This window comes from Triticum dicoccoides, chromosome 1A (genome assembly GCF_002162155.2).
Source record: "Triticum dicoccoides isolate Atlit2015 ecotype Zavitan chromosome 1A, WEW_v2.0, whole genome shotgun sequence".
NCBI lineage: Eukaryota > Viridiplantae > Streptophyta > Magnoliopsida > Poales > Poaceae > Triticum > Triticum dicoccoides.
Window position 1 is genome coordinate 568,098,808 of NC_041380.1, and position 25,140 is coordinate 568,123,947.

General features: G+C 44.3%; 2 protein-coding genes and 1 pseudogene across 2 annotated transcripts in view; 1 reads left to right on the plus strand and 2 right to left on the minus strand.

The window, feature by feature from the left end:
* Positions 1 to 4,655: 4,655 nt before the first annotated feature.
* Positions 4,656 to 4,794, minus strand: LOC119296274 (annotated as a pseudogene).
* Positions 4,795 to 14,389: 9,595 nt separating this feature from the next.
* On the plus strand, positions 14,390 to 15,958 carry LOC119291233. The gene is made up of 2 exons (XM_037569958.1): positions 14,390 to 15,257; positions 15,631 to 15,958. The coding sequence occupies exons 1-2, from the start codon at positions 14,814 to 14,816 to the stop codon at positions 15,865 to 15,867; spliced, it is 681 nt and encodes a 226-aa protein (XP_037425855.1). The 5' UTR covers positions 14,390 to 14,813; the 3' UTR covers positions 15,868 to 15,958.
* Positions 15,959 to 19,667: 3,709 nt separating this feature from the next.
* The window catches only part of LOC119355617, a 7,704-nt gene continuing 2,231 nt past the window's right edge, over positions 19,668 to 25,140 (minus strand). The window contains exons 2-9 of the mRNA XM_037622449.1: positions 23,938 to 24,065; positions 23,359 to 23,808; positions 23,067 to 23,237; positions 22,808 to 22,954; positions 20,694 to 20,816; positions 20,453 to 20,587; positions 20,227 to 20,330; positions 19,668 to 19,725 (exon numbers count right to left, since the gene is read on the minus strand). Of these exons, the coding sequence (XP_037478346.1) occupies positions 19,668 to 19,725; positions 20,227 to 20,330; positions 20,453 to 20,587; positions 20,694 to 20,816; positions 22,808 to 22,954; positions 23,067 to 23,237; positions 23,359 to 23,808; positions 23,938 to 24,065 (1,316 nt within the window). The remainder of the gene's footprint in view (positions 19,726 to 20,226; positions 20,331 to 20,452; positions 20,588 to 20,693; positions 20,817 to 22,807; positions 22,955 to 23,066; positions 23,238 to 23,358; positions 23,809 to 23,937; positions 24,066 to 25,140) is intronic.

Here is a 25,140-nt window from a genome sequence, read left to right on the forward strand (position 1 = left end):
GTATGTAAACATGAGACGATATAAAAAAATAGGAACCAAGACTCGCAGGTAATTATGTAAACATTGAGACAATCAACCAGTCACATCAGCATAGGGGAAGAAGTAGGGACTACTAAGCCCTTCTTCGCCAACAGAGCAAGAGACTAGTAGAACAATAAAATCCACTCATGCATGGAGAAGAAGCAAACAGCGGCAAGGTTCACGGGAAAAGAAAGGATGGTTATTGCATCAATCATACTCCCTCCGTTCCAAAATAGATGACCCAAAAGTTAGTACAAAGTTGGTATAATCCATGAGAGGACGCCTCACTACTTATCTGGGGTAGCCGAAAGAAAGAACCGAACTCTTGTGAGAGAATGTTGTACCCTGTCTAGGGCGACGGTTGCATGTTATATAGAGCGGGTCGCGACTCCCGTATAGCGTACAGAAAAGATTAAATTGTTAGGATCCTTAACTTGGAGCCCAAGAGATAGACTAGAGAGATAGAGATAGTTACAAGAGATAAGATGAAATCACAACTAACTACCCTAGTCTAGGCTAGGCTGAACCGGACCTTGCACGCCATATCTGTCGCTTAACACCCTCCCTTAATCACAACTGTATAAGGTTGAGATTACGCTTGAATTCTTCAAAATTCCTTGTGGGCAACGCCTTGGTAAAGCCATCTGCAACTTGGTCTTGTGAATGAATAAGTCTGATTTCTAATTGTCTGTTTGCAACTCTTTCTCTGACAAAATGGAAATCTATCTCAATATGCTTTGTTCTTGCATGGAACACTGGGTTAGCAGATAGATAGGTAGCACCCAAGTTGTCACACCACAAACATGGAACTTTGGTATGCTTCACACCAAGTTCTCTTAACATAGACTGAACCCAGATAATTTCTGCTGTAGCATTTGCTAATGCTTTATACTCTGCTTCAGTGCTTGACCTAGATGCAGTAGCTTGTTTCTTGGCACACCATGATATCAAGTTTGGTCCAAAGAACACTGGAAAGCCACCTGTGGATCGTCTATCATCTACACATCCTGCCCAATCAGAATCAGAAAATGCACTGACAAGATTTGATGATGACTTGCTGAAAAAGATACCAAGCTTCATAGTATGTTTAACATATCTCACAATGCGCTTTGCAGCAGTCCAGTGAACTGTGGTGGGTGCATGAAGAAACGGGCACACTTTGTTGAGAGCAAAAGATAAATCAGGTCTAGTCAAGGTTAAATACTGAAGAGCCCCAACTAAACTTCTGTATCTAGTACTATCTTCTTGATTCAAGAGAACTCCCTCTTCAAGTGATAATTTTTCAGTACTTGAGAGGGGGGTCAACGATGGTTTGCATCCTTGTAAACCAACCCTTCTTACCAGGTCAGCAACATATTTTTCTTGAGATAGGTGGAGGCCATCTTCATGTTTCTTTACCTCAATACCTAGAAAGTAGTGCAGATCTCCCAAATCCTTGAGAGCAAACTCAGCATTTAAGTCTTTTAACAGCCCTGTCACTACTTCATTTGATAAACTTGTAACAATGATATCATCCACATAAATCAACACAAAAATTGATGTATTTGACTTATTGTAAATAAACAGAGATGTATCAGACTTGGAAGGAGTAAAACCAAGTGCTTGCAATTTCTGACTCAGTCGTGAGTACCATGCTCTGGGAGCCTGCTTTAGTCCATATAGGGCTTTATCAAGCTTGAACACATAGGAAGGCTTGCTCTTATTCTCAAACCCAGGAGGCTGTTTCATGTATACTTCCTCTTCCAGAACGCCATGAAGAAACGCATTCTTAACATCCAGTTGTCTAAGACTCCATCCCCTGGATATAGCAATAGACAGTACAAGACGAATGGTTGCGGCTTTAACAACAGGACTAAAAGTGTCCTCATAGTCAATACCATACCGCTGTTTGAAACCTTTTGCAACCAATCTGGCCTTGTAGCGATCTATAGTTCCATCAGATTTTCTCTTTATTCTGTAAACCCACTTGCAATCAATTAGATTTTTACCTCGCCGTGGGGGAACTAAATGTCAAGTTCATTTTTCTGTTTTTCTGAAGTACCATGTATTCTTCTTCCATGGCCTTCTTCCACTTTTCATCACCAAGTGCTTCATCAAGAGTGTCTGGCTCACCTGTAGAACAAGCTAGACCAAATTTGGTTATTTGCTTATAATTAAGAAGTTTAATTACCCCTTTTTGCAGCCTTGTACATGAAGGAATAGGAGGAGTTGCACTGTTGCCCTCCACAGAGGACCCAACCTCTGGTCGAGGCGCTCCCGAGGCGGATACTCCTGGCGCGGTTTCTTGAGCAGCAGGATCTTCTGCGGCATCATCGGTCGGTGTGGTCGTGTCGAGCGGAGTAGAAGATCCCGAGCCATGCATGCGATCTGCGTCGGACCCATCATGATGCAATGATTGCGCGGGCCCGGCAAAATCTACGCCGGATCGCGCGTCCGTGGCAGGATTGGCACCGGATCCCGTGCCTGCACCAGCTTCCGCGCCTGAAGGCCCACCTGGCTGGCGGCGCACATAGTGGCGGGGTCCGTCCGCTGGCCAGCGAGGCGGAGGCTGGCACCTGTCGCCAGCTGATCGGCGTGGAGCGGATAGCGCACCTGGCGCAGTGGGAGGTGCCCGCATGGCAGTTGCGGGCTGGCTGCTGCCGCGCCCAGCAGTTGGGGCAGAACCCGACGCGCTGATGCCCTGCTCCAGCATAGATCCCGTGGGGGATTCACTGGCACGCTGTTGGGGCACCGATCCCGAGCCGGATATTGCCCCGTTCGGTGGCACATGAAATATCGCTCATTTGGAGCATATTTTGCACCGTTTTGAGAATTTCCTTCGCCATTTTCTTCAACGTTTGCATCTGCAGTATAGGACTCAAGAGCAAGTTTATGAGGATTAGTCAATAGTGAATCATCACAATCATTTCCCCCTTGATGAGCGCCGGTGAGACTAGATGGTAGGAGAAGTATTTCTTGACGTAGAAGAGCTCCGGCATTGGGGTGAAGATTTGCGAAGGGAAATTTTGTTTCATCAAACACTACATCTCAGGAGATATAGACACGACCAATGGAAATGTCAAGGCACTTGACGCCCTTGTGTTGAGCACTATAACCAATAAAGGCACACTATTTTGACCTAAGCATGAGTTTGCGATCATTGTAAGGGCGAAGATTCGGCCAACAGGCGCATCCAAACACACAAAGTGACGTGTAGTCTGGTTTGGTGTGAAGAAGCCTTTCCATGGGAGTTTCATTGTTAATCACATGACTAGGTAGCATGTTTATAATGTGGACAGCAGTGAGGAATGCCTCGTCCCAAAATTTAAGGGGCATGGAGGCACCGGCTAGAAGAGAAAAACCAACATCTACGATATGTCGATGCTTGTGCTCGGCTGACCCATTCTGTTGATGGGCATGAGGGCATGAAACATGATGGGATATGCCAAGTTTCTGAAAAAACGAGTTTAGCTTCTCATATTCCCCTCCCCAATCAGATTGGAGAGAAAGAATTTTACTGTCAAATTTTCTTTCTACAAGATCTTGGAAATTGAGAAAAACTTGGCAGACATCTGAACGTTTCTTAAGGAGATAGATCCATGTGAACTTGCTATAGTCGTCAATGAAACTCACATAATATGTATGTCTACCAACAGAGGAGGGGGCAAGCCCGCAGACATCAGAAAAAATGAGCTATAAAGGTTTGGTAGAAATACTTGTAGAAACTGGATAAGGCAATTGGTGGCTCTTGGCCCTTTGACACGAATCACAAATTGTTTCAACATCATGATCCCCAACATATGGGAGTTTATTTTTCCTAAGCAAACGCTCAACTAAAGAGAAACTTGCATGACCTAACCGATCGTGCCACCGTGTTAAAGACACTTTGGTGGCACCAAGAACTTGTTTATTGGATCTTCTAATCTCCGGAATCAATGGGTAAAGCCCACGAATGCATCTACCTCGATACAGCACCCTCCTTGTTGCCTGAGCCTTGATCAAAAGGAAGAGGAGGTGAAATTCAAGAAAGACATGATTATCAATGGCAATGCGGTGGACAGAAAGGAGATTTTTGTTGGCACTAGGGACATGCAAGATGCGTTTGAGATGAATTTTCCTATGAGGGGTTTTAATAATTGAGTGACCAATATGACTAATATTCATACCTTCTCCACTAGCAGTGTGGATATGATCTTGGCCGCGGTACTTCTCCCGCATGGTCACCTTCTCCAGCTCACCGGTGATGTGGCTTGTGGCACCGATGTCGACGTACCAATTTGTGTCGACGCCGTAGGAAGCTTCAGCAGCCCCGGCCACCTTTTCATCTTGAGATGATTCTTCATCTTCATCAAACCGGTACCAACAATCTTTTGCAGAGTGGCCCAGCTTACCGCAGATTTGGCAGCGGATAGCATCAGGCCAAGACTTGTTGGTGGAGCCATTAGATCGGCGGCCGCCCTTGGCGTTGGAGTAGGAGGGTCGGCCACAGCTGCGTGCGTTGTTGTTGCCGCTGGTGTTGCCCCCGTCAGGGCCCCTGCTCTTCCCGCGAGGAGGGCCACGAGGACAAGAGGCACCGCCACGCCCATAGGTGGCGACATTTGCCGAAGACTTGAAGCCGCCACCAGTCCCAGCCCCTTGGAAGAGGGCCACTCGTTGATCGAAGTTGCTCATCTGAGCGAACAGTTCGTCAAGAGTGACCGGGATGACACGAGCATCAAGGGCAGAGACCAGTGGCTGATATTCCATGTCCAGGGCGTTGATGATGTAGGAGATGAGCTCGTCGTCGTCCAGGGGTTTGCCGGCCGCCGCGAGCTCGTCGGCGAGAGATCGCATGTGTGCGAAGAAGGTGGCCACGGATTGTGTGCCCTTCTGTGCGTTGGTGAGCGCCGCCCGGATGTTGTTGACGCGGGACAACGAGGTCGACGAGAACATCTTCGCCAGTGCCGACCACAGCTCGTGTGCATGGGCGATCGACGTGACCTGCACGAGCACTTCCTTCGAGAGGTTATTCACGAGATATCCCAATACCTGTTGATCCTCCCAGATCCACACGTGGTGGAGCGGATTTGGGATGGATTCCTCCTTGCCATCCTTATCCTTGGTGACGACGGTTTTGGCCGGCTCGGGTATGCTTCCATCAACATACCCGAAGAAACCAGCACCTCGGAGCTGCGGCGTGATCTGGGTGCGCCAGCGGATGTAGTTGGTGCGGGTGAGGCGCTCGGTGACCTGGCCGGAGAGGTTTGAGTTGGAGGAGCCGGAGGAGGCCATGGTAGGAGGTTTGTGGCAATGGAGGAACTAGATGAGATGGAAGAGGTAGGCTCTGATTACCATGTGAGAGGACGTCGTACCCTGTCTAGGGCGACGGTTGCGTGTTATATAGAGCGCGTCGCGACTCCCGTATAGCGTACAGAGAAGATTACATTGTTAGGATCCTTAACTTGGAGCCCAAGAGATAGACTAGAGAGATAGAGATAGTTACAAGAGATAAGATGAAATCACAACTAACTACCCTAGTCTAGGCTAGGCTGAACCGGACCTTGCACGCCATATCTATCGCTTAACAACTCTAACTGATATAGTTAACACCATGTTAGACACATCGGGTCTCTCCAAGGAATGATGGGGGGAGGCGCTGATGACTGCGTGTCATGTCCTAAACCGAGTTCCCACAAAGCATAAGACCATGACTCCATTTGAGAAATGGGAAAGGAAAAGATTGAAACTCTCTTACCTACGTACTTGGGGTTGTTTGGCGAAAGTAAATATACCAATTTCTAAGAAGCACAAGCTTGGATAAAAAACCGTGGATTGTGTTCTTTTGGGCTATGCTTTTCATAGCATTGGTTATATATTTTTGATAATAAAATCTGAGGTATCCGACATGCATGTTGGTACGATTATGGAGTCGAATGATGCAACTTTCTTTGAGGACATATTTCCTATGAAGGATATGTCGAGTTCATCAAATCAGGAGATACCTACTCAATCTAGTGAGGAATTCGCTGTAATTCCTGAACCCATCATTGCGATAAAACACGTTGAGAATCCCGTTGAGGGTGACAATGGAACTCCTGTGAGGAGTAAGAGACAGAGGACTGCAAAGTCCTTTGGTGATGATTTCATTGTGTACCTTGTGGATACACACCCAGGACTATTTCAGAAGCTTATGCATCTCCCGATACTGACTACTGGAAGAAATCTGTTCATAGCGAGATGGATTCCATCTTAGCTAATGGAACCTGGGAGATCACTGACCGTCCTTATGGGTGCAAACCTGTAGGATGTAAGTGGGTGTTTAAGAAGAAGCTTAGACCTGATGGTACAATTGAAAAGTACAAGGCACGACTTGTGGCTAAGGGTTATACCCAAAAAGAAGGTGAAGACTTCTTTGACACTTACTCACCTGTGGCTAGACTGGCCACAATTCGGGTGCTACTGTCACTGGCTGCCTCACATGGTCTTCTCGTTTATCAAATGGACGTTAAGACGGTTTTCCTCAATGAAGAGTTGAAGGAGGAAATTTATATGGATCAGCCAGATGGTTTTGTAGTACCTGGTCAGGAAGGAAATGTGTGCAAGTTATTAAAGTCTTTATATGGTCTTAAACAAGCTCCCAAGGAGTGGCATGAGAAGTTCGAAAAAACATTAACTGCAGCCAGCTTTGTAGTAAACGATGGTGACAAATGTGTGTATTATTGCCATGGTGGGGGCGAAGGAGTTATTCTTTGTCTGTATGTCGATGACATACCGATCTTTGGAACCAAACTTGATCTAATCAAGGAGGTTAAGGATTTCTTATCTTGCTGTTTTGAGATGAAGGATCTAGGAGTAGCTGATGTTATCTTAAACATCAAGCTGTTGAGAGATGATAATGGTGGGATCGCACTGCTTCAGTCTCACTATGTGAAAAAGATCTTGAGTAGTTTTGGGTGTAGCGACTGCACGCCTTCTCCAACTCCATATGATGCTAGTGTGTTGCTTCGAAAGAATCGACGGATTGCTAGAGATCAACTGAGGTATTCTCAGATTATTGGCTCGCTTATGTATTTGGCGAGTGCCACGAGGCCTGACATCTCTTTTGCTGTGAGCAAGCTGAGTCGGTTTGTGTCAAAACCGGAAGATGATCATTGGCTTGCGCTTGAGAGAGTTATGCACTATTTGAAAGGCACTACGAGCTATGGGTTTCACTACACCGGGTATCCAAGGGTACTAGAGGGTTATAGTGACTCAAACTGGATATCTGATGTTGATGAGATTAAGGCCACAAGTGATAATGTTTTTACACTTGGTGGTGTAGCTGTTTTCTGGAAGTCTTGCAAGCAAACCATCTTAACGAGGTCAACTATGGAAGCAGAACTCACAGCATTAGACACTGTCACTGTTGAAGCAGAGTGGCTTCATGAGCTCTTGATGGACTTACCTATGGTTGAAAAACCAATACCCCCTATCCCGATGAACTGTGATAATCAAACTGTGATCGTCAAGATAAAAAATTCTAAGGACAATATAAAGTCCTCAAGGCATGTGAAGAGGAGACTAAAATCTGTCAGAAAATTGAGGAACTCCGGAGTTATTATGTTGGATTATATCCAAACATCAAAAAACTTGACAGATCCCTTCACAAAGGTCTATCACGTAACGTGATAGATAATGCATCGATGGGGATGGGTCTGAGACCCACCGCATGAGTTGTCCATAGTGGTAACCCACTCTATATGATCGAAGATCCTGTGAAGTAGAAGTGGGGGACAAACTGTTGGTCAGTTGGAAGGAGACTATTCCTATATTAATTATCTCACTCCATGAAGATGCAATACTTCCCTGATCTGCATGGCAGGTTGATATTTATCTTAATGTGTTCCAAGTGGCTTATTCGGGTAAGTAGAGATGTTGTCGTGCGGAGCATCTCCTGAGGAACTCTAATAAATTCATGAAAGGCCCTGGAGTATGACGTATACGCTCCACCCACGGGGAAGCCTTGCGGCGGCCCAGTATCGGTCAAGAATTTGTGTGAAACTAGTCTCGCAGAAAACTTGCAATTCAAGGCATAGTCCACTATTCAAGTGTTGATCTAGTGTAGCATAAATCTCTGAGTGAAAGTTCAACTTTACAGTCTCCACCGAGCACCGGTATATAAACAATGTTTTGCAACTAAATGATGAGATGTGCCAATGAGACTTTCTGGGGGATTGTTGAAATTTTGTTAGTAGGCCTTTGGCCCAAAGCCCAAATAAAATTCTAAAATTCTCTTGCCCCATTCATGCACACATGTGAGTGGAGTGAGTGAGACTAGAGTTTAGTCTCACCCCGGAAGTTGAGAGAGACTTGCACCTCCTTATAAGGTGAGCTCCTCTACCACTTGTATGAGCATGAGAAGATGAGACCTACACGCGCACTCCTCCTCCTCGCTCGCCGCGCTGCGGGATTGAACCGAGTCGAGGACAGAGCTATGCACGTTGTCTATATTTTTGCTGCTCGAGAAAAATTAATGAGTCATTGCTTAATAATTAACGGACGCGTTATTTACTGAACCGTTGCCGATTTTTTGGATCGCGACTCGGACGTGGGGTTTACTCCCACGACCTACCCGGCCTGCACTATATAGTCAGGCAGACGTCTACCCTAGCCGCCGCTGCTTCGTATGGTTTCGCATCACCGTTCCAGATCATTGCGCCGCCAAGCAAGTCTTCTCCATCCCTCCTTTCAGTGTGCACCGGGAGAAGGGGCAGCAGGCCTTCGGAACCCGGCCTCTCGTGATCCTGTACGGGAGAGGGACGATCAGGTTTTTAGGGAGCGCTCTCGCGCGACTACTGGCAGCAACGACTTCGCGAACGACGACTTCTTCCCCGACCTCGGCAGCCTCATCCTCGACGACATGGACGACAACGTCGACGCTGGCGGTGCTCCTCCCGCTGCACCGTATGTGATTCTATCCTTCCTGTTCGAGATTGTGGTAGAATTCGTGTTTTTAGTATGTGTCCTAGATGTGATCTGTTCATCTACTATGCTTTTTTTTGAACGAAGGCTCAAGAAGAGCCCGGCTTTGAATTAACAAAGCCATCAACCGGCCAGGAATACAAGAACACCAACTTACAAGGAAAGCAAGAAGAGAAACAAGCGGCTGATACAAGGAGCAAAGCGAAACAGACTCAAAGGCAGCAGCGATAGCAAGATCACGCCATGCTGCCGCCAACACCCTACAGGACGACCTACACCAACCGGACAAGCTACGGACTTGAGATGATGCACCACCGCGCAAGCTTCGTGATCGTAGCCAAACTCGAAGACAGCACTGACACTCCTCTGGAACTGCCACTGCAAAGGGCCCCTGCCCTCCCATCCTGGCTCGAAGGATGCCGCACCGGCAAGCGGCAGCTTGGTTCACCCTAGAACCCAGAGGAAGACGCCCAAGCTGCGCATGAAGAAAGAACTAGGAGCAGACCTGCTAGCTCGGAGCACACCATTCCGAGCACGGTCGTCGTCCGCGGTTAAGCCACACCGAAGGGCTAGAGCTGTCGGCCACAGTCGCAGCAACAAGGGCAACAGCGATGAGCCACCGAAGAAAAGGCAGTGAAGTGCCGAGCCAAGTTGCCACCCGCCACCATCACACCCACAACCCGACTCTCTCGCCGCCCCTGCGATCCCCGGACTGCGCCTCCAAGAAGGAACACGACACCGATGTGTCATCGCCGCCCGAATCAGGGGACCTAGGCTTTCACCTAGCAGGGAACGGAAGGAGGGGGAGAAGGATCCTCACCACAGCCTCCAGGGAGGGGCACGGCGCCCAGGGCGTCGCCTGCGATGTGGCTGCGCCGGCCAGGGGTTTCCCCCGGAACCAACCCCCTCGACGAGATCCGCGCTGCCGACGCCCGAGAGGACCCGGATCCGGCGATGGAAGGAGCAGATCGGGGCGGAGAGGATGAGATGCATCTGGCGACGGCAACCGCACAGGGGAGGCCGCACACCAGCGACCGTGGACCGACGCCTCCTCGTCCCCCGCGAGACCGAGGGAGGCGCCTCACCAGCTCCGGCCAGAGTGGCCCGCCGCCCGGGCCACCCAGCGCTCTCCGCCCGGGGCCGCCGCCCCGGATGCCGAGCCCTTCACGCTATGTGGAGCCGCCGGATCCCCCGCCGCCACCTTCATCGGTGTCGTGCGCACGCCGGCGCACACCTCTGGCCACGTTCATCTACTATGCTAGTTCGCATGATTAGTTTAACCTATGCTATTGCCGTCATGATTTATCTTCTGTTTGTTCGGATTAAATCTCGTAGTAATTTGCTCATTTTTCCAACATCCTCAACACCGAGGGATGCATGAAGGGGCCGCGGCTCCGCGTCATCAGCCAGAGCCTCCGGTGCGTGCAAATCTGTATGTCGATTATGGAGAACACTGCAGTGGTGAAGGCTCCACACCTCGAGAGGCTCATTCTGTTCCGAACTTACAAGATCGGCGGTGGCTTGTGCACCCGAATTAGGATTGGCGATGCTCCCAAGCTGCACGCATTTGGATACTTGGAGCCAGGCCGCGTCCTAGAGATCCAAAACACCATCATCATGGTACATCTCTCGTCCCGTGTCTGGTCTTTGCATTGCTTAAATTAGCATATGTGTCCAGCTGATGGATGTCCATGACTCAAATGTGTACTCTTCCTTATTGGATTCGGCGAATTCCAGGGTCCAGGCTGGGATAAATGCGAGCACAAGTGCCATTATCACAAGTGTGAGGATTCTAAGTCTGAATGTGCGGTTCGGAGTTCGCAATGATGTCAAGAGGGTGCCCACCTTCCTCAGATGCTTTCCCAATGCGGAGAGACTGCACATTGTGGTATTTATCACCAATTCATATTCTGCTTACGTTTGTGTGCAGTTCTCGCATGTCATCGCTAGTTGATAGTGCTTCAGAATTCAGATTGATTGCATAGATTGCTGCAAGTCAGTTATGCTGCCGAGATAACTATGGTCTTTTGGTTTCTTCCAATGTAATGTGAATACTGTGCAAGCTAGCTTAAGTAATTTTGCTGTGCGTTAAATTAAGGTGAGGAAAACATCAGCTGGATGACTAGGCATACTTGGCAGCTATAATGTCTAACATATGTGCCAGTTCTAGGTTAGATGGACATGCCTTGCCATTTATTCTCAGCAATCAGGTCTTCTCTACTATCTGCATACATAGACTAGAATACAAAATTATTACTTATGAAGTGTTTCTTGTGGCACAATGATCATTGTTTCAGTATAGATCTTGATTTATGGTGCTTTTGCTTCGTTAGGTATGTCCAGATTTTCTTTTTCTAGTGCCTCTCACCGTGTTCATATGAGCTACTACAGTAGTATTTGGTGTTATGGTGTAACAAACAAAAGTTAAAATGGTACATAAACTAGCACATTCACGTCGACTGTTCTTTATTGGTATATGTACGCTAGTTTCGTCATATCAAGAGCTTACACTACAGGAAAATCACGTTTTGCCGTGTGAAATAGTATAAGCCGAGTTCTTTTTTTCGGGTACTCGGCTTATGTCACTCTAAGCCGAGTCTACTAGAAAAAACACCCGGCAAATAAAAAGGACTCGGCTTATGGCAGTCTATAAGCCGAGTGGTGCCGAAAAGCCCTCAGCTTACATGAGGTACACGGCATCTACACAAAAAAGCACTCGGCTTATAGAGCAAACACGACAAAGATAGTTGTCACGTGTCCAAAACGGAGGTGATTGACGGTGCCGTCACAGAACAGCCTGTAAGCTGTGTGCCCTGCGACAGCACTCGGCTTATATGGCCTATAAGCCATGTGCACCGCGACAACACTCGGCTTATATGGCCTATAAGCCGTGTGCCATGCGACAGCACTCGGCTTATATTAAGTACATTTTTATATCTTTAGCGAATATAATTCAAATTTGAATTACAAGTGTGTGAAAAAGTTGACAAGGTTAGGTTAAAAAAATCATACTTGTGTTCTTGAGTCTATGTTTAGGCCATATGCAAGAAAAATAAATGAACTTCAAACATGAGGGTGCCAAGACTTGACCCCGAACATGTACTTTTTCTTTTTATAAAATTTGAAAAATGCAAACGAACCCTGAAAAGCATGAAAATTGGCATGGTGACCTTACATGACACCTAAATACCGTGGTGAAAATTTGAGAACATTTCGTAAAAGGTGTGATGTATATCGCTTGGAAACTAGACCATCTCCGAAGAAGAAACGTGTTTTTGAGATGGAGCGAGCAAGGTGTGAAGGCGACGCAACTGTTCCTTCAACCGTTGGCCTTGAATTTTTTTCTACACTCAATATACACCATTACTCGATCCATGTAAAAATTTGGAATATTTCGGGCTTTGTTTGCTATATTTAAGCCATTAAATGCATTTCTATATCTTTAACGGATATAATTCAAATTTGAACTACAAGCGTGTGAAAAGGTTGACAAAGTTGGGTTAAAAAAATCATATTTGTGTTCTTGAGTCTATGTCTAGGCCATATACAATAAAAAGAAAGGAACTCGAAACATGAGGGTGCCAAGACTCGATCTCGAACATCTAGTTTTTCGGTTTATAAATTCCAAAAAATGCAAATGAACTCCGAAAAGCATGAAAATTGGCATGGTGCCCTCATATGACACCTAAATATTGTGGTAAAAATTTGAGAACGTTTAGTAAAAGTTGTGATGTACATCGCTTGGAAACTAGACCATCTCCGAGGAAGAAACATGTTTTTGAGATGGAATAAGCGAGGTGTGAAGGCGACGCGACCGTTCCTTCATCCGTTGGCCTTGATTTTCTTTCTACACTCAATATACACCATTACATGATCCATGTAAAAATTTAGAATCTTTCGGGCTCCGTTTGCTATATTTAAGCAATTAAATGCATTTCTATATCTTTAACGAATATAATTCAAATTTGAACTACAAGTGTGTGAAAAGGTTGACAAAGTTGGGTTAAAAAATCATTTTTGTGTTCTTGAGTCTATGTCTAGGCCACATACAATAAAAAGAAAGGAACTCGAAACATGAGGGTGCCAAGACTCAATCCTGAACATGTAGTTTTTCGGTTTATAAATTTCAAAAAATGAAAACAAACTTTGAAAAACATGAAAATTGGCATGGTGTCTTCATATGACACCCAAATGCTGTGGTACAAATTTGAGAACATTTCGTAAAAATTGTGATGCAAATCGCTTCAAAACTAGACCATCTCTAAGGAAGAAACGTGTTTTCGAGAGGGAACGAGCGAGGTATGAAGTCAACGCGACCGTTGCTACATCCGTTGGCCTTGAGTTTTTTTATACACTCAATATACACCATTACGTGATCCATGTAAAAATTTGAAATCTTTCGGGCTCCGTTTGCTATATTTAAGCCATTAAGAGCATTTCTATATCTTTAACAGATATAATTCAGTTTTGAACTACAAGTGCGTGAAAAAGTTGGCAACGTTGGGTAAAAAAATCATATTTGTGTTCTTGAGTGTATGTATAGGACATATGCAATAAAAAGAAAGGAACTCCAAACATGAGAGTGCCAAGACTTGATCCCGAACATGTAGTTTTTCGGTTTATAAATCCCAAAAAATGCAAACAAACTTTGAAAAACATGAAAATTGGCATGGTGCCTTCATATGACACCTAAATGCTGTGTTATAAATTTGAGAACATTTCATAAAAGTTGTGATGTACATCGCTTGAAAACTAGACCGTCTCCGAGGAAGAAACATGTTTTCGAGAGGGAATGAGCAAGGTATGAAGGCAAAGCGACCGTTGCTACATCCGTTGGTCTTGGAAAATTTTATACACTGAATATACACCATTACTTGTTCCATGTAAAATTTTGGTATCTTTCGGGTTCCGTTTGCTATATTTAAGTCATTAAGTGCATTTATAGACATTTAACAGATATAATTCAAATTTGAACTACAAGTGCATGAAAAAGTTGGCAAAATTTGATTGAAAATTCATATTTGCGTTCTTGAGTCTATGTTTAGACCATATACAAGAAAAAAAGGAATTCCAAACACAAGGGCACCAATATTCGACCCAAACATAAAGTTTGTTGGTTTTTTAATTCCAGAGAATGCAAACGAACTCCGAAATTCTTGAAACTTGGTAGCGTGTCTTTATATGATACCTAGAGGCTGTGATAAAAATGTATGAGAAAATAATGCAATTATGGGTCCTAATTAATATGAAAACGTACTAGTAAAGAAACACACATAATGTAGCTCCTGTGCTTTTTTCTCATTGGCTGAGCCGTTTGAGCCACGGATCAGTGACATGGCAAGAACTCAGCCGCATATCTCGTGCGCTCCTTCTGAAATCGAACGGCTGTTGGCCTCTCTCCTCCCTCCCCTCTCTCCCTTATTATATCCCATCCTCTCCCGAATGGCTACCGGCTCTCTCTCCTCTCTGTCCACTCCTTCTCCACTCCACGCCGCCGCCGCCTACGCCGAAGTGCCGCAGCCTCCTCAAAGAGCAGCAGTCAACGGAGCAAGCAGCAGCAGCTCGCGGCAGCAGAACCTACCCGTCCATGCTCAGCTCGATGCAGTGCTCCTCCTCGCCGGCGGGTGAGTGCTCCAGCACGGCCGCGTCGATCCACCAGCAAGCAAAGCTAGCCTCTATCTAGCTAATCGAGCCGCTCGATCTACTCTCACGTGTACTAGACCACTAGTAGTATGTATATAGCTAGCTAATCGATCCACTCGATTGATTCCTATGTGTAACAGCAGTACGTATGTGTGGGCGTTTGTAGGCGGGGTGTATACATATACATTTGAATACTCGAATACCTGGGGTGTGTATACAAATAAGGGCAGATGCGGTTAGCGCGAACCGTTAGATCTGCGTGCGAGTGTGTACCGAGCCAACTGTTGCAGCAAAAAAAACACGTTTTGTTACAACCGTTGTACAAAACAGCCACAACGAGAAAAACAGGGGAGCTGGATCCCCCGCGTCTGCCCGTCCCCGATCCGCGGCGGCGGCGGCCGGATCCGCCTGTTTTAAGTTTCCCATGGCCGAATCATGTCGAGGAGGGGCTTCCCCATCTATCAAGCGGCCTTGGAATTGCTTCAATCATGTCTTACATCTGTAATGACCTCCTTGCCTCCATGGATTTGGGCTCGAGCTCCGCTGCCGTTCATCGCCGAAGTCCCTTGAGGCGGCAAGGCCCTGGTGGTAGTGGACCGGTGCTGCAACGGTACTACAACTCTGGTGTGGTCTTCCAAGATGCAGCACGACATGGCCGGGATGAAATTGATCTGGTATGATTTCCAATTGCAACCCTAGATCCTTTTGTTCACAAAAAAATGTTGCAACCTTTGATTTCAATTGATGAGCATGAGATTAAAAAGAGATGTTCTCAACATACTTGTGTTTGATTTTTGTGTAATGTTTCTGATATGTTGTCAATTAATGCTAGCATCTTCCTGCTGTCTGCTAGTAAAATGTTACAAGTATGTGTTGCACTTGCTACGTGCTACTTGCTGGATGTTACATGCTACATTCTAAAATGCTGCATGCAGGAGTTGTTTTGGAATTGTGATTGACATGCTGCATCCACTTTTTTGTTCGCGTTTTTTGCATGTTTTTTCATGCAGCAAAAAAGAACTGACTTGGGTGCTTATTTTGTTGCAGAATGTTGCTGTGGAGCCATCGATTTTCCTTGATGATGATATGCAAAATGTTGCGCACGAAGAAGAAGATGATGGCATTGATCTAAATGATACTCCAGGACATGATAGTGACGATTCCTTGCGGCTGAACACGGATGGTGCAGCTCCAAACCATTGCAATGCCCGTGTGACCGGTGACAATGCCAATGGAAATGCTGCAACACTTGTTGATGAACCAGACGAAGATATATCATCATAGCCAGTTGTCCCTTTTGTTGGAATGATTTTTGACAATGTTGAAGAAGCTCAGCGTGTTTACAATGAATATGCTTCGTAGATGGGCTTTGGAACTCGCATTGTGACGTCAAAGCATAGTAGGAAAAATAGCTTGGAACAGAAGCGCATCCTAATCTATAGAGTTTTTGAGTGCATACACTCACGGAAAGATCCTTCGAAGAATGTTGGTGGAAGCATTTCTGATGGGGCTGCAACAAATCAAAGTGATGATGTTGATATGAGCTATGCTAGTAATAAAAAATCTCCAAGCAAACAAGCTGGCATCTATATGGATGTGAGCGACAAGAGGCGAAGAAACCGGTTGGAGCGATATGATTGCAAGGCTCGTATGGGTGTTAGCCTGAAAGACGGTAGCTGGGTTGTGACAGTTTTTGAGGCCGATCACACACACCAGCTGATGTTGCAAAGGGAGCGTCGGAGATTTTGCCGCTCTCACAGAAAGATCCCTGATGCAGACATGCAATACATCACTTTGATGCACTATCGCAACATATCAACGGCTAATATGATGGGCTTGCTTGGAGATGCACGGTGTTGCGATCCTAGGAGTTTGCCGTATGTGAATACTGATGTGACAAATGCAAGAGCAAAGCTGCGAAGGGGCCTGTCAGAGCGTGATTTGGAGCTGACAATCGAGTACTTTGAGAGAAGACAAGTGGAGAATCCCAACTTCTTTTTCTCGAAGCTAGAAGAAGATCGAGCTGTTAGGGCACTTTTCTGGGTTGATGGGAGAACAAGGGCCTTGTATCCAAAGTACAAAGATTGTGTGTTTTTCGACACCATATTCTGCACCAATCGCTACAACTTGCCCTTTGCTGTGATTGTTGGCATTAACAACCACACACATACTGTTTGCTTGGGGGTGCACTTTGTTGCCTGATGAGACCATCGAAACTTTCAAGTGGGTCTTCCAGCAATGGATGTTGGCAATGAATAACGAGCATCCGTTGAACATTATGACTGATCAAGACCAGGCGATGGCTAAAGCCATCTCAATGGTATTTCCACATTCAACACACAGATGTTGCAAGTGGCACGTCTTCCGGGTTGCAAGGACGAAACTAGGGAAGATGTTGGGCAAGGATGAGCCTTTTGCTTAAGCATTCTATGGTTGCATCAATGATTCCGATACCGTTGAGGAGTTTGAAGAACGATGGAAGCAGATGGTCGAGTCATTTGGTGTGGCTGATAAGAAACACCTCAAGAACATGTGGGACAGCAGGGAGATGTGGGCTCCTGTGTACTTTAGGAATAAGTTCTTCCCATTCACAGGAACAACCGGGCGGTCCGAGGGCCTGAATTCCTACTTCAAGACTTTAAATCATCATGGAGACTCGGTTTGGACATTTGTCCAGCAGTTTGAGCTTTGCCAGGAGCTAATGCTTGATCGTGAAGACAATGCTGGCTTCATCAATGAAGCGACGAGGCCTCCGCTCTGGGGCAAGTAAGTCCAAAGTCATGTAGCATTTTTTAGTTTTCCAGCACAGTGTGGTTGCAGCATTTCTTTGAAACATATGTAGCAATTCTTATTGATGTTGGAAGCCTTTTTTGTTTGCAGCTACAACATTGAAAAGCAAGCTACAGATTTCTATACCAGAGAGGTATTTTCCAAGTTTCAGAAACTATTGGCTAAATCAACAGGCTATGGTCTGCAATATCAGCTGCAAGGGGATGTCATCTGGTTTCGCCTTGTTGCAAATTATGGCGTCAACCCAAAAGTGTACACGGTGCGTGTTGCTCCTAAAGATCAGGCATACATGTGCACCCGCAACATGTTTGAGATGTGTGGGCTGATCTGCCCACATATCATTCGTGTCATGGTGCACCTGAATGTGCAAACGATACCTGCGACTTACATGCTTCCAAGATGGTTTAAGAGAGCAACCGACCTTGCGCCTGAACCGGGTGATGGGCATAGAGCTATGCATTTCAGCGTCCCCACGACAAACACCCTAAAGTTTAACTCTCTATGCCGGAAGTTTGGGAAACTCGCTTCTGATGCTTGCTTCAATGATGAAGCTTATAGTTTTGTCTCTGGGCTAATTGATCAGGGCAGTGTTGGGGTTGCTGCAATAAAAAATAGAGCAACTGATGGGTTTGCAGGAGACGAAGAAGGCCAAGGTCATGCAGGAAATGAACAAGTCTCAGGGGGTCCAAGTACAGGTCAGCGGGATCCACCCCCCGTAGGACTGCGGAACCCACCAAAGTCAGCAAAGAAGGGGAGGCCAAAGGAGAAAGAGAAGCGCAGGAAACCACTAATTGAGATTCGAGAAGATGAAATGAAGAAGAAAGCAAAGAAGGACGCGGCGAAAACGAAGAAAGCTCCAAAGCCAAGGGAAAAGAAGACTCCATGCAAATATTGTGAAGATGAAGATCACAACATGAAGGATTGCCAACTCCTTGCAGCTTTTCTTGCTGCGAGTGCGAGCGCGAAAACTCCGGGTGTCGAAACAATCCTTACACTTTAGGATATTTTCGTGAGGGAAAAAATGATGAATTGCCTTGTAACACCCCATGACTTATGATAATAAGTTGTGTTGACTAGCTGTGAATGTTTGTTTTGTGGGATTGCAACATATTACTACATGCGTGGTTTGAAAAATGCAGAATGTTGCTTTTTACAAGAGTTGTTTTAAAAAAAATCTTATTGTTATATGTTTGTGAGAGCTTACTTTTTCTAGTATGATGGTGCCAAAATTTGTAGAATTTTTAAAAAAAAGCAGAATGTGAGTTTTTTCTTTTTTTAAAAATAGTACTCAATGGTTGTTGTAACCACAACTTGATCCATGCTTAAAAACAACATTTTTTAAGTTTTTGAAAAGCATGGTTGAAGCTTTTAAAAAACATGGTTGAATCTTTTTGAAAATATGGTTGAAGCTTTTAGGAAACATGTTTGAAGCTTTAAGAAAACATGTTTAGAAGATTTCTGAAAAGCATGGTTGCAGCTTTTTAAAAACATGGTTGAAGCTTCTGTAAACAAGGTTGCAACTTTTAGGAAACATGGTTGAAGCTTTTGAAAACTTGGTTGTAACTTTTTCAAAGTATGGTTGAAACTTTTTCAAAATATGGTTGCAGCTTTTAGGAAACATGGTTGAAGCTTTTTGCAAACATGGTTGAGGCAAAATAACAAGTTTGAAAAGGAAAAAGCCTTGAATGATTTAAAGTGTTGATTTAGCTGTACAACAAAAGTTGGGAAATGAAGCATATTTATATTATGCTTCCAGCAAAAATATTGTAGGGATGTAGCTAATTTGCAGGTAAAAAAGTATATTTTGGCTCTGGAACAAATCTAACAGAAGGTTGTAGCTATTTCCTGTGAGCTTCCAGCAATTTAAGTGTGTGACAAAAAAATAACATTCACATATTATTTTTCAGAAAATATGTTTTGAGGGGGAAAATGCACAGAGATTCCCTTGAAACTTCAATGGATGAAGTTTGAAATATTTTCATATTTTAGAACCAGTGAAACAAAAAACAATTGTCAACGCATGATCATGTTGGCAAACAGAAGAACACATCCATTAAAAACATAAGTGCATCATCCAAATATCAAGTTATCATCGGTTTACATACCAAAAGGACACATGTTTACTGGAGGTATCAACAGTTTACATACGAACGCGCACTACTCTAATCCTATCAGAACGCTACCACCTCGGACATGATCTAGACCTAACGAAGAAAAAAGCTTGTTCGTCTTGAACCTTCCAGAAAATCAAGCCGCCAACTCATCGTTGAACGCCCGCTCCTTTGGGGCGTTGTTCATTGGGTGGCTGAAAAGGTTGTATGCCATATCGATGTGGTATCGCGCCATGTCTTCCTGTAAAAAATGAATACAAAAAGTAAGCAAGTATGATACTCGTTATTCTTGAGTTGCATGAGTGATGAATGCAAAAAGTTCACATCCATCCACCGCAAAAAATTGTTATGGATGTAGCAAAATTATGATATGGATGAAGCAAAAGCAGAATGTAGTTGTAGCACACTAGACATATGGATGTAGCTAAAAAATCCTAGTAGGTACAAACTTGAACCACATATGAAGCAACAACAAAACATGGTATTCTTCTGTTGCATGAGTATTGAAAACAAAGAAAGTAGATTGTAACAAAATGACAAGACAAAAAATTAAAAATGTGTACCTGCTTGAACTCTCTCATTGACTTCCCATCATAGTTCTCCACATACTTGAGCCCAAAAAAACCACAATCACATCTATGAGATAAAAAAAGTTCTCCATCATACTTCCCATGCGTAGTTGAAAAAACAAAATGTTGAAATGGAACACATGATTGAAGCAAAATTCAAAAAGAAAACTCACAGGGTATCTTGCTTTGGGTAATCCTCTAGGTTAACACAGGCGAAGGATCCAACATTGACATTGAATTCGCTGCACTCTTGTGCGAGGGTTGCAAAGTTTGTGATCTAGCACCGAAAACACACACAAAAGTTTCAAAAATAAAATGAGGTGTGTAAAGATGACAACAGGGCATTTATGTAGATGAATCTGAAGGCTAAACAGAAAAAATTAGAGAGGATGAGCATACCAGGTTATTGGCTTGCTTCTTCAAAGGAGATTGTTTTCCTTTTGAATGGATTGAGTCAAATACATTCCACTGCTTGTGAAGCAAGTTTGCGCAAACAACTATCCAATGGCGATCATGAAAAATTGTGAAAAAGAGCTGCAAAAAACAAAAGAAAGGCGAAAAGGTACTCAGAACATGTAAAAAATGTTACAGCCGCGTCACATCATTGGATCATATTTGGAAGTTATTTGTGGTGTGGAACAAAAGAAAGCTTCGTGAAACTTATGAGGTCAAACTTTTGAACCTTGAACACTTTCATAGCCCTTTCAAGCTCAGCCATGAGTTTTGCTGGTTGGAAAGTTGATGGGTCTTGTTTTAGTAGGATCTACTTGAAAGATACAACAAAATGGTTAGTGTGTGTTGCAACGAAAATGTGAAAAGAAAGAAAAGAATGAAGCATTGCTTGTTTTTACAAAAACTTACCCCCGCGTGGACTGAGAAAATGTATTTCTTCAGCTCCGGTTCTTTTGCTGCACGGGATGCAATGTTGTTCATCTCGATACATAGTGACATGACCTCATCATTCATATCCCCACGAGGCTTGAAGCATACAAGGAATTTCTTGTATCCAATGTAAAATCCACCTAGCTTGATGAAAGGTGTCCTGTTACCATAGATGCAACCAAAATGAATCATTTGTTTCGAGCAGAAAAAAATAAAAAAATAGAAAGCAAAAACAGATAAGGCTTAGGTAGCTCACACTTGTTCATTGGGCTGTGATTTCCTCAATGGTTTCCCATGTTTTACAAACCTCTCATACATTTCTGCAGCCTTGTCGACCTTTTGCTTCTTTGCCTTGGTATTTTTTATGGCTGGAACTTTGGCCATCCTCTTCTTCCTAGTGTTCTTGTCATGTGTGCTAGGGCCACTGCTTGCATCAGCAAAATGCTCTTCTGTAGCGACCATCTTAAGAGCTGTAGCAAAAAAATACAAATGGATGAGTTTGCAAGAGATTGTACAAAAAGAATTTGCTGGAATCACACAAATGTGAAAAAATGGTATGGAGAAAAACAAAAAGAAATGATGCAAGATGAAGGAAGCATACTTGGGCTGTCATCATCGTCTGAAACAGGAAACACGGGGATGTTTGCATAGATGGGGTTGACTGTGCTCTTCTTAATTATAGGCTCATCCATGGAATGCATCATCTCATAGTCTTCGGAGCCCTTTGGGAACAACTCACAGGATGGCTCGTCGTCCCAAATGCCGGCTGTCGCACTCCTGGGTGCATCATAGAAGAGTGGGGGGCTGTGAGGTGAGGCGTTGCCTTCTATCTCGAAACTCACTCTTTGTTGCTCACAAGTTTCCGCAGCCTCTGTTGCAACTTCTAGGTTCAATCCGGTGACTTCATCCTTGTTGATGCTAGGTGTTGTACCTTGAGCTTGAGCTTGAGCACCAATGTCGGCATTTGCAGCTTTAGCATCATTCTCTTTTCCGCGACATTCGTCCATGATAGGTGCTTCAAAGGAAAAGTTGGGTTCATTGGTAGCTGTGATGGCGTCTCCAACATCACAAAGGAGAGCAGCCATCCGGTTGCACTGCAATTCCTTTAAACACTGTCCAAACTTGCCTACTACACCATCCACCTCTGCTGCAAAAATACCCTTGTGCTTGTTGTAGAGCATTTGAAACTGAGTTGGTACCTACAAGAAGGCAAGTGGCCAACATTTTTAGTGACAACTATATCCAGATTTTGAGAAGTATGGATGTAAAAAAACACAAATGTGGGTGTAGCACATTAGAGGTATGGATGAAGCGAGAAACAAGTAGGTGTGCTGCTGTGTCACTATGTATCAAATAAACAGTGTGATTGTAGCAATTTACTGTCATGGATGAAGCATAAAAAACAAATGGTCTATACCTCTAGGTAGCAAATTATTGATATGGATGTAGCAAAATTATGATATCTTTGAAGCAAAAACAGAATGTAGTTGTAGCACACTAGACATATGGATGCAGAAAAAAAGCCTAGTAGGTATGAACTTAAACCACATATGAAGCAAAAACAGAACATGGTTGTAGCACATCAGAATGAGGGATGCAGCAAACAAAATATACACTTGCAACTGGGTATAGTAAATAATGCAAAGCCAAAGGCAAACAGGAAATGAATACAAAGAAAAAAATAGTGTAGATGGGGGAAAAGTACCCTTAGATCTTGCATGCTAGGGAATGATTGCTGCAGCCAATCGTTGAGCGAGGATGATAGGTGTGGTTCAGCTTCAACATTTTGTTGAGCCTCGTTTGATTGAGAGTCCTTTGCTTGAATTTCAGCATCTTGAATTTGGCTTCCTTGGCCACTAGTTCCTTGGCCACTAGGTGCTTCAGCACCAACTCCCTGCCCACTGGCCGCTTCAGCACCAACTTCCTGTCCCGCGAGTTGTGCTGCATAGGGGGTGTTGCACAAACTCCGTATCTAGGAAAACAAAACATGAGTGGCAGAAATAAGAAGGCCGCCATAACCTAAATGGAAAAGCAAAGATTGCTACATGCAAATTCAGTGAGCAAAAAACAGGGGGGGTCTTAATACTCCATTGGCAAAGGAAAATACATAGGCGGGATGTAGCAAAATTACTTGGGTGTGTTTACCGTAGAAAGGTTGGACAAGAGTGAGCTTGTTCTTGTCAACTTTATCCAACCAATCAAAATCCTTTTGACAAACAAAATGTATCCTCGGCATGGAATAATCAATGGCATGCTCATTTGGGAGGCCGGCCGGAATATCAATATGATCCATGTATCTGATCTGCATAGAATGGAAAAGGACATTAGCCAACAAAAACATAAATGCGAGCTATAGAAATGTATATAAGGTTTCATGCAGCAAAGAAAAAAATGCATGTATTTCATAATGTTGCGTTGCATACCGCTAACATGGGAAGGCATGAAGCGATCTGAAACTCCGCTGCTTTTTCTGTATTTGCTTGCATCCTCTTCTTCTCTTGAAAGACTCCAACCTCCTCCATCACTCGTGCCAACAAGTGCTCATCCCAAGCGAATTCATGAACCAAAGACATATCTTCCAAGGAAGCTAGATACTCAAGATTCACCATATTGCCAGTGCCTGGGCACAAAACTGTTGCCAACGCAAGGAGTGTCCAAGTCCTATTTATCATAACCACGTCCTCATCGCTGCAACTAGTGAGCAACTTGACAACATGGGCGATTGGAGCCCTGTTCCCCTCCTTGTAGATGCTGCGAAGATCATGTTCATCACTCTTCTTAAGAAGCTTCATGGGTCTATCACCGGATGGCACGTTGAAAATCCTTTTCACCATGAGCTTGCTGAAGGTGATGGACTTGTTCTTGTGTTTGAACTCAGAGAGTATGTGATTCGTGTTCATCACAACAAACTCAATGACCTCATGGGCCACCTTGAAAGACCGAATGTCCAACAAGTCTCCAAACGGTCCCTCCCTTATGATTCTCTGTTTTTCTGGTGTTACTTGCTTCCCAATCTCAACCGGCCTTTTTGAGTTAAACCTTGACTTAAAGCCACATAGATTGCCTTTCTTCTTGATCTTCTTCTTAACCTTCTTACTCCCTTCATTCTCACCAGCGGTGCTTGCGACATCTACAAAAAGGAAAAAAAAACAAGTCAATGAAACCCTAAAACTGCATCATCAGTAGCTAGGAAAAAACATACAAGAACACCTAAAAAATCTGTAAAACCTATGAAACATACAAGCACACATAAAAAATGTACAGAATAAAACATTGCACTCTAAAATTAGCATTTATACAAGTACGTCTGCTATAGAATAAAACCTAGGAGATTTTGCAGCACCAAGAAACCTATTTACAAATTCACATGGCAAACAATGATGCCTCTATGGGTGTGTGATTCCTTCAGGATCTCAAACAAGTTAATTTTCAGCGTCATTCTATTCAACGCTGGAGCTTGAGATACATAAGTAAGAGTTCACATATTTTGTGTAACTCTGCTGCTGCGAACACGCGTTCGGCGCAAGGCCGGTCATAACTCCGTCACTCCGTGTAAACTACTGGTAAATCCGCCGCATAAGATTCATGTTCAGAGATGAATTCATTTCTGTTTGTTCTAGTTTCAGCAATCAAATCTGAAATGATCCTCGATTCAGAAGCAGGGGTATTGGGCTGCGGAGTTCAAACTTGGTTCATCATACGCAAAAAAAGGTTCAGAATACATATTGATCTAGTACATTTGCTGGTAAACTCTAGTACTCCTACATGCTTGCAGATGATGATCTTAAAAGAAGTGCACGTACATTTGCAAAAGTACAAAGTTGGTTTCGGCCGTATATACAACACAAAAACACAAACACAGCAGTGTGCATGCATCTTCACATGGTGATCTGAAGTTTACTCTGTTCTACTGTATCATCTAAAACAAAATGTTCCTCACAAATTCCCCTCGGAAGTGTCCAGTGACCATTTAAACATAGCAATACCAATTCCCTGTATCCAATAGTTCATGGATGAACAAAATCCCAAATCCTCCCAAATCCTAATACCAATCCCATCCCAAATCCCTAGTGAACACAAGATTCAAATCCACCACCCCGCCCCCTCCATCTGCCCGCGGGAACACCACCCGCCCCTCCCTCTGCCCACGGGAACACCACCCCGCCCCCTCCCTCGACTCACGGGAACACCACCCCGTCCCCGTC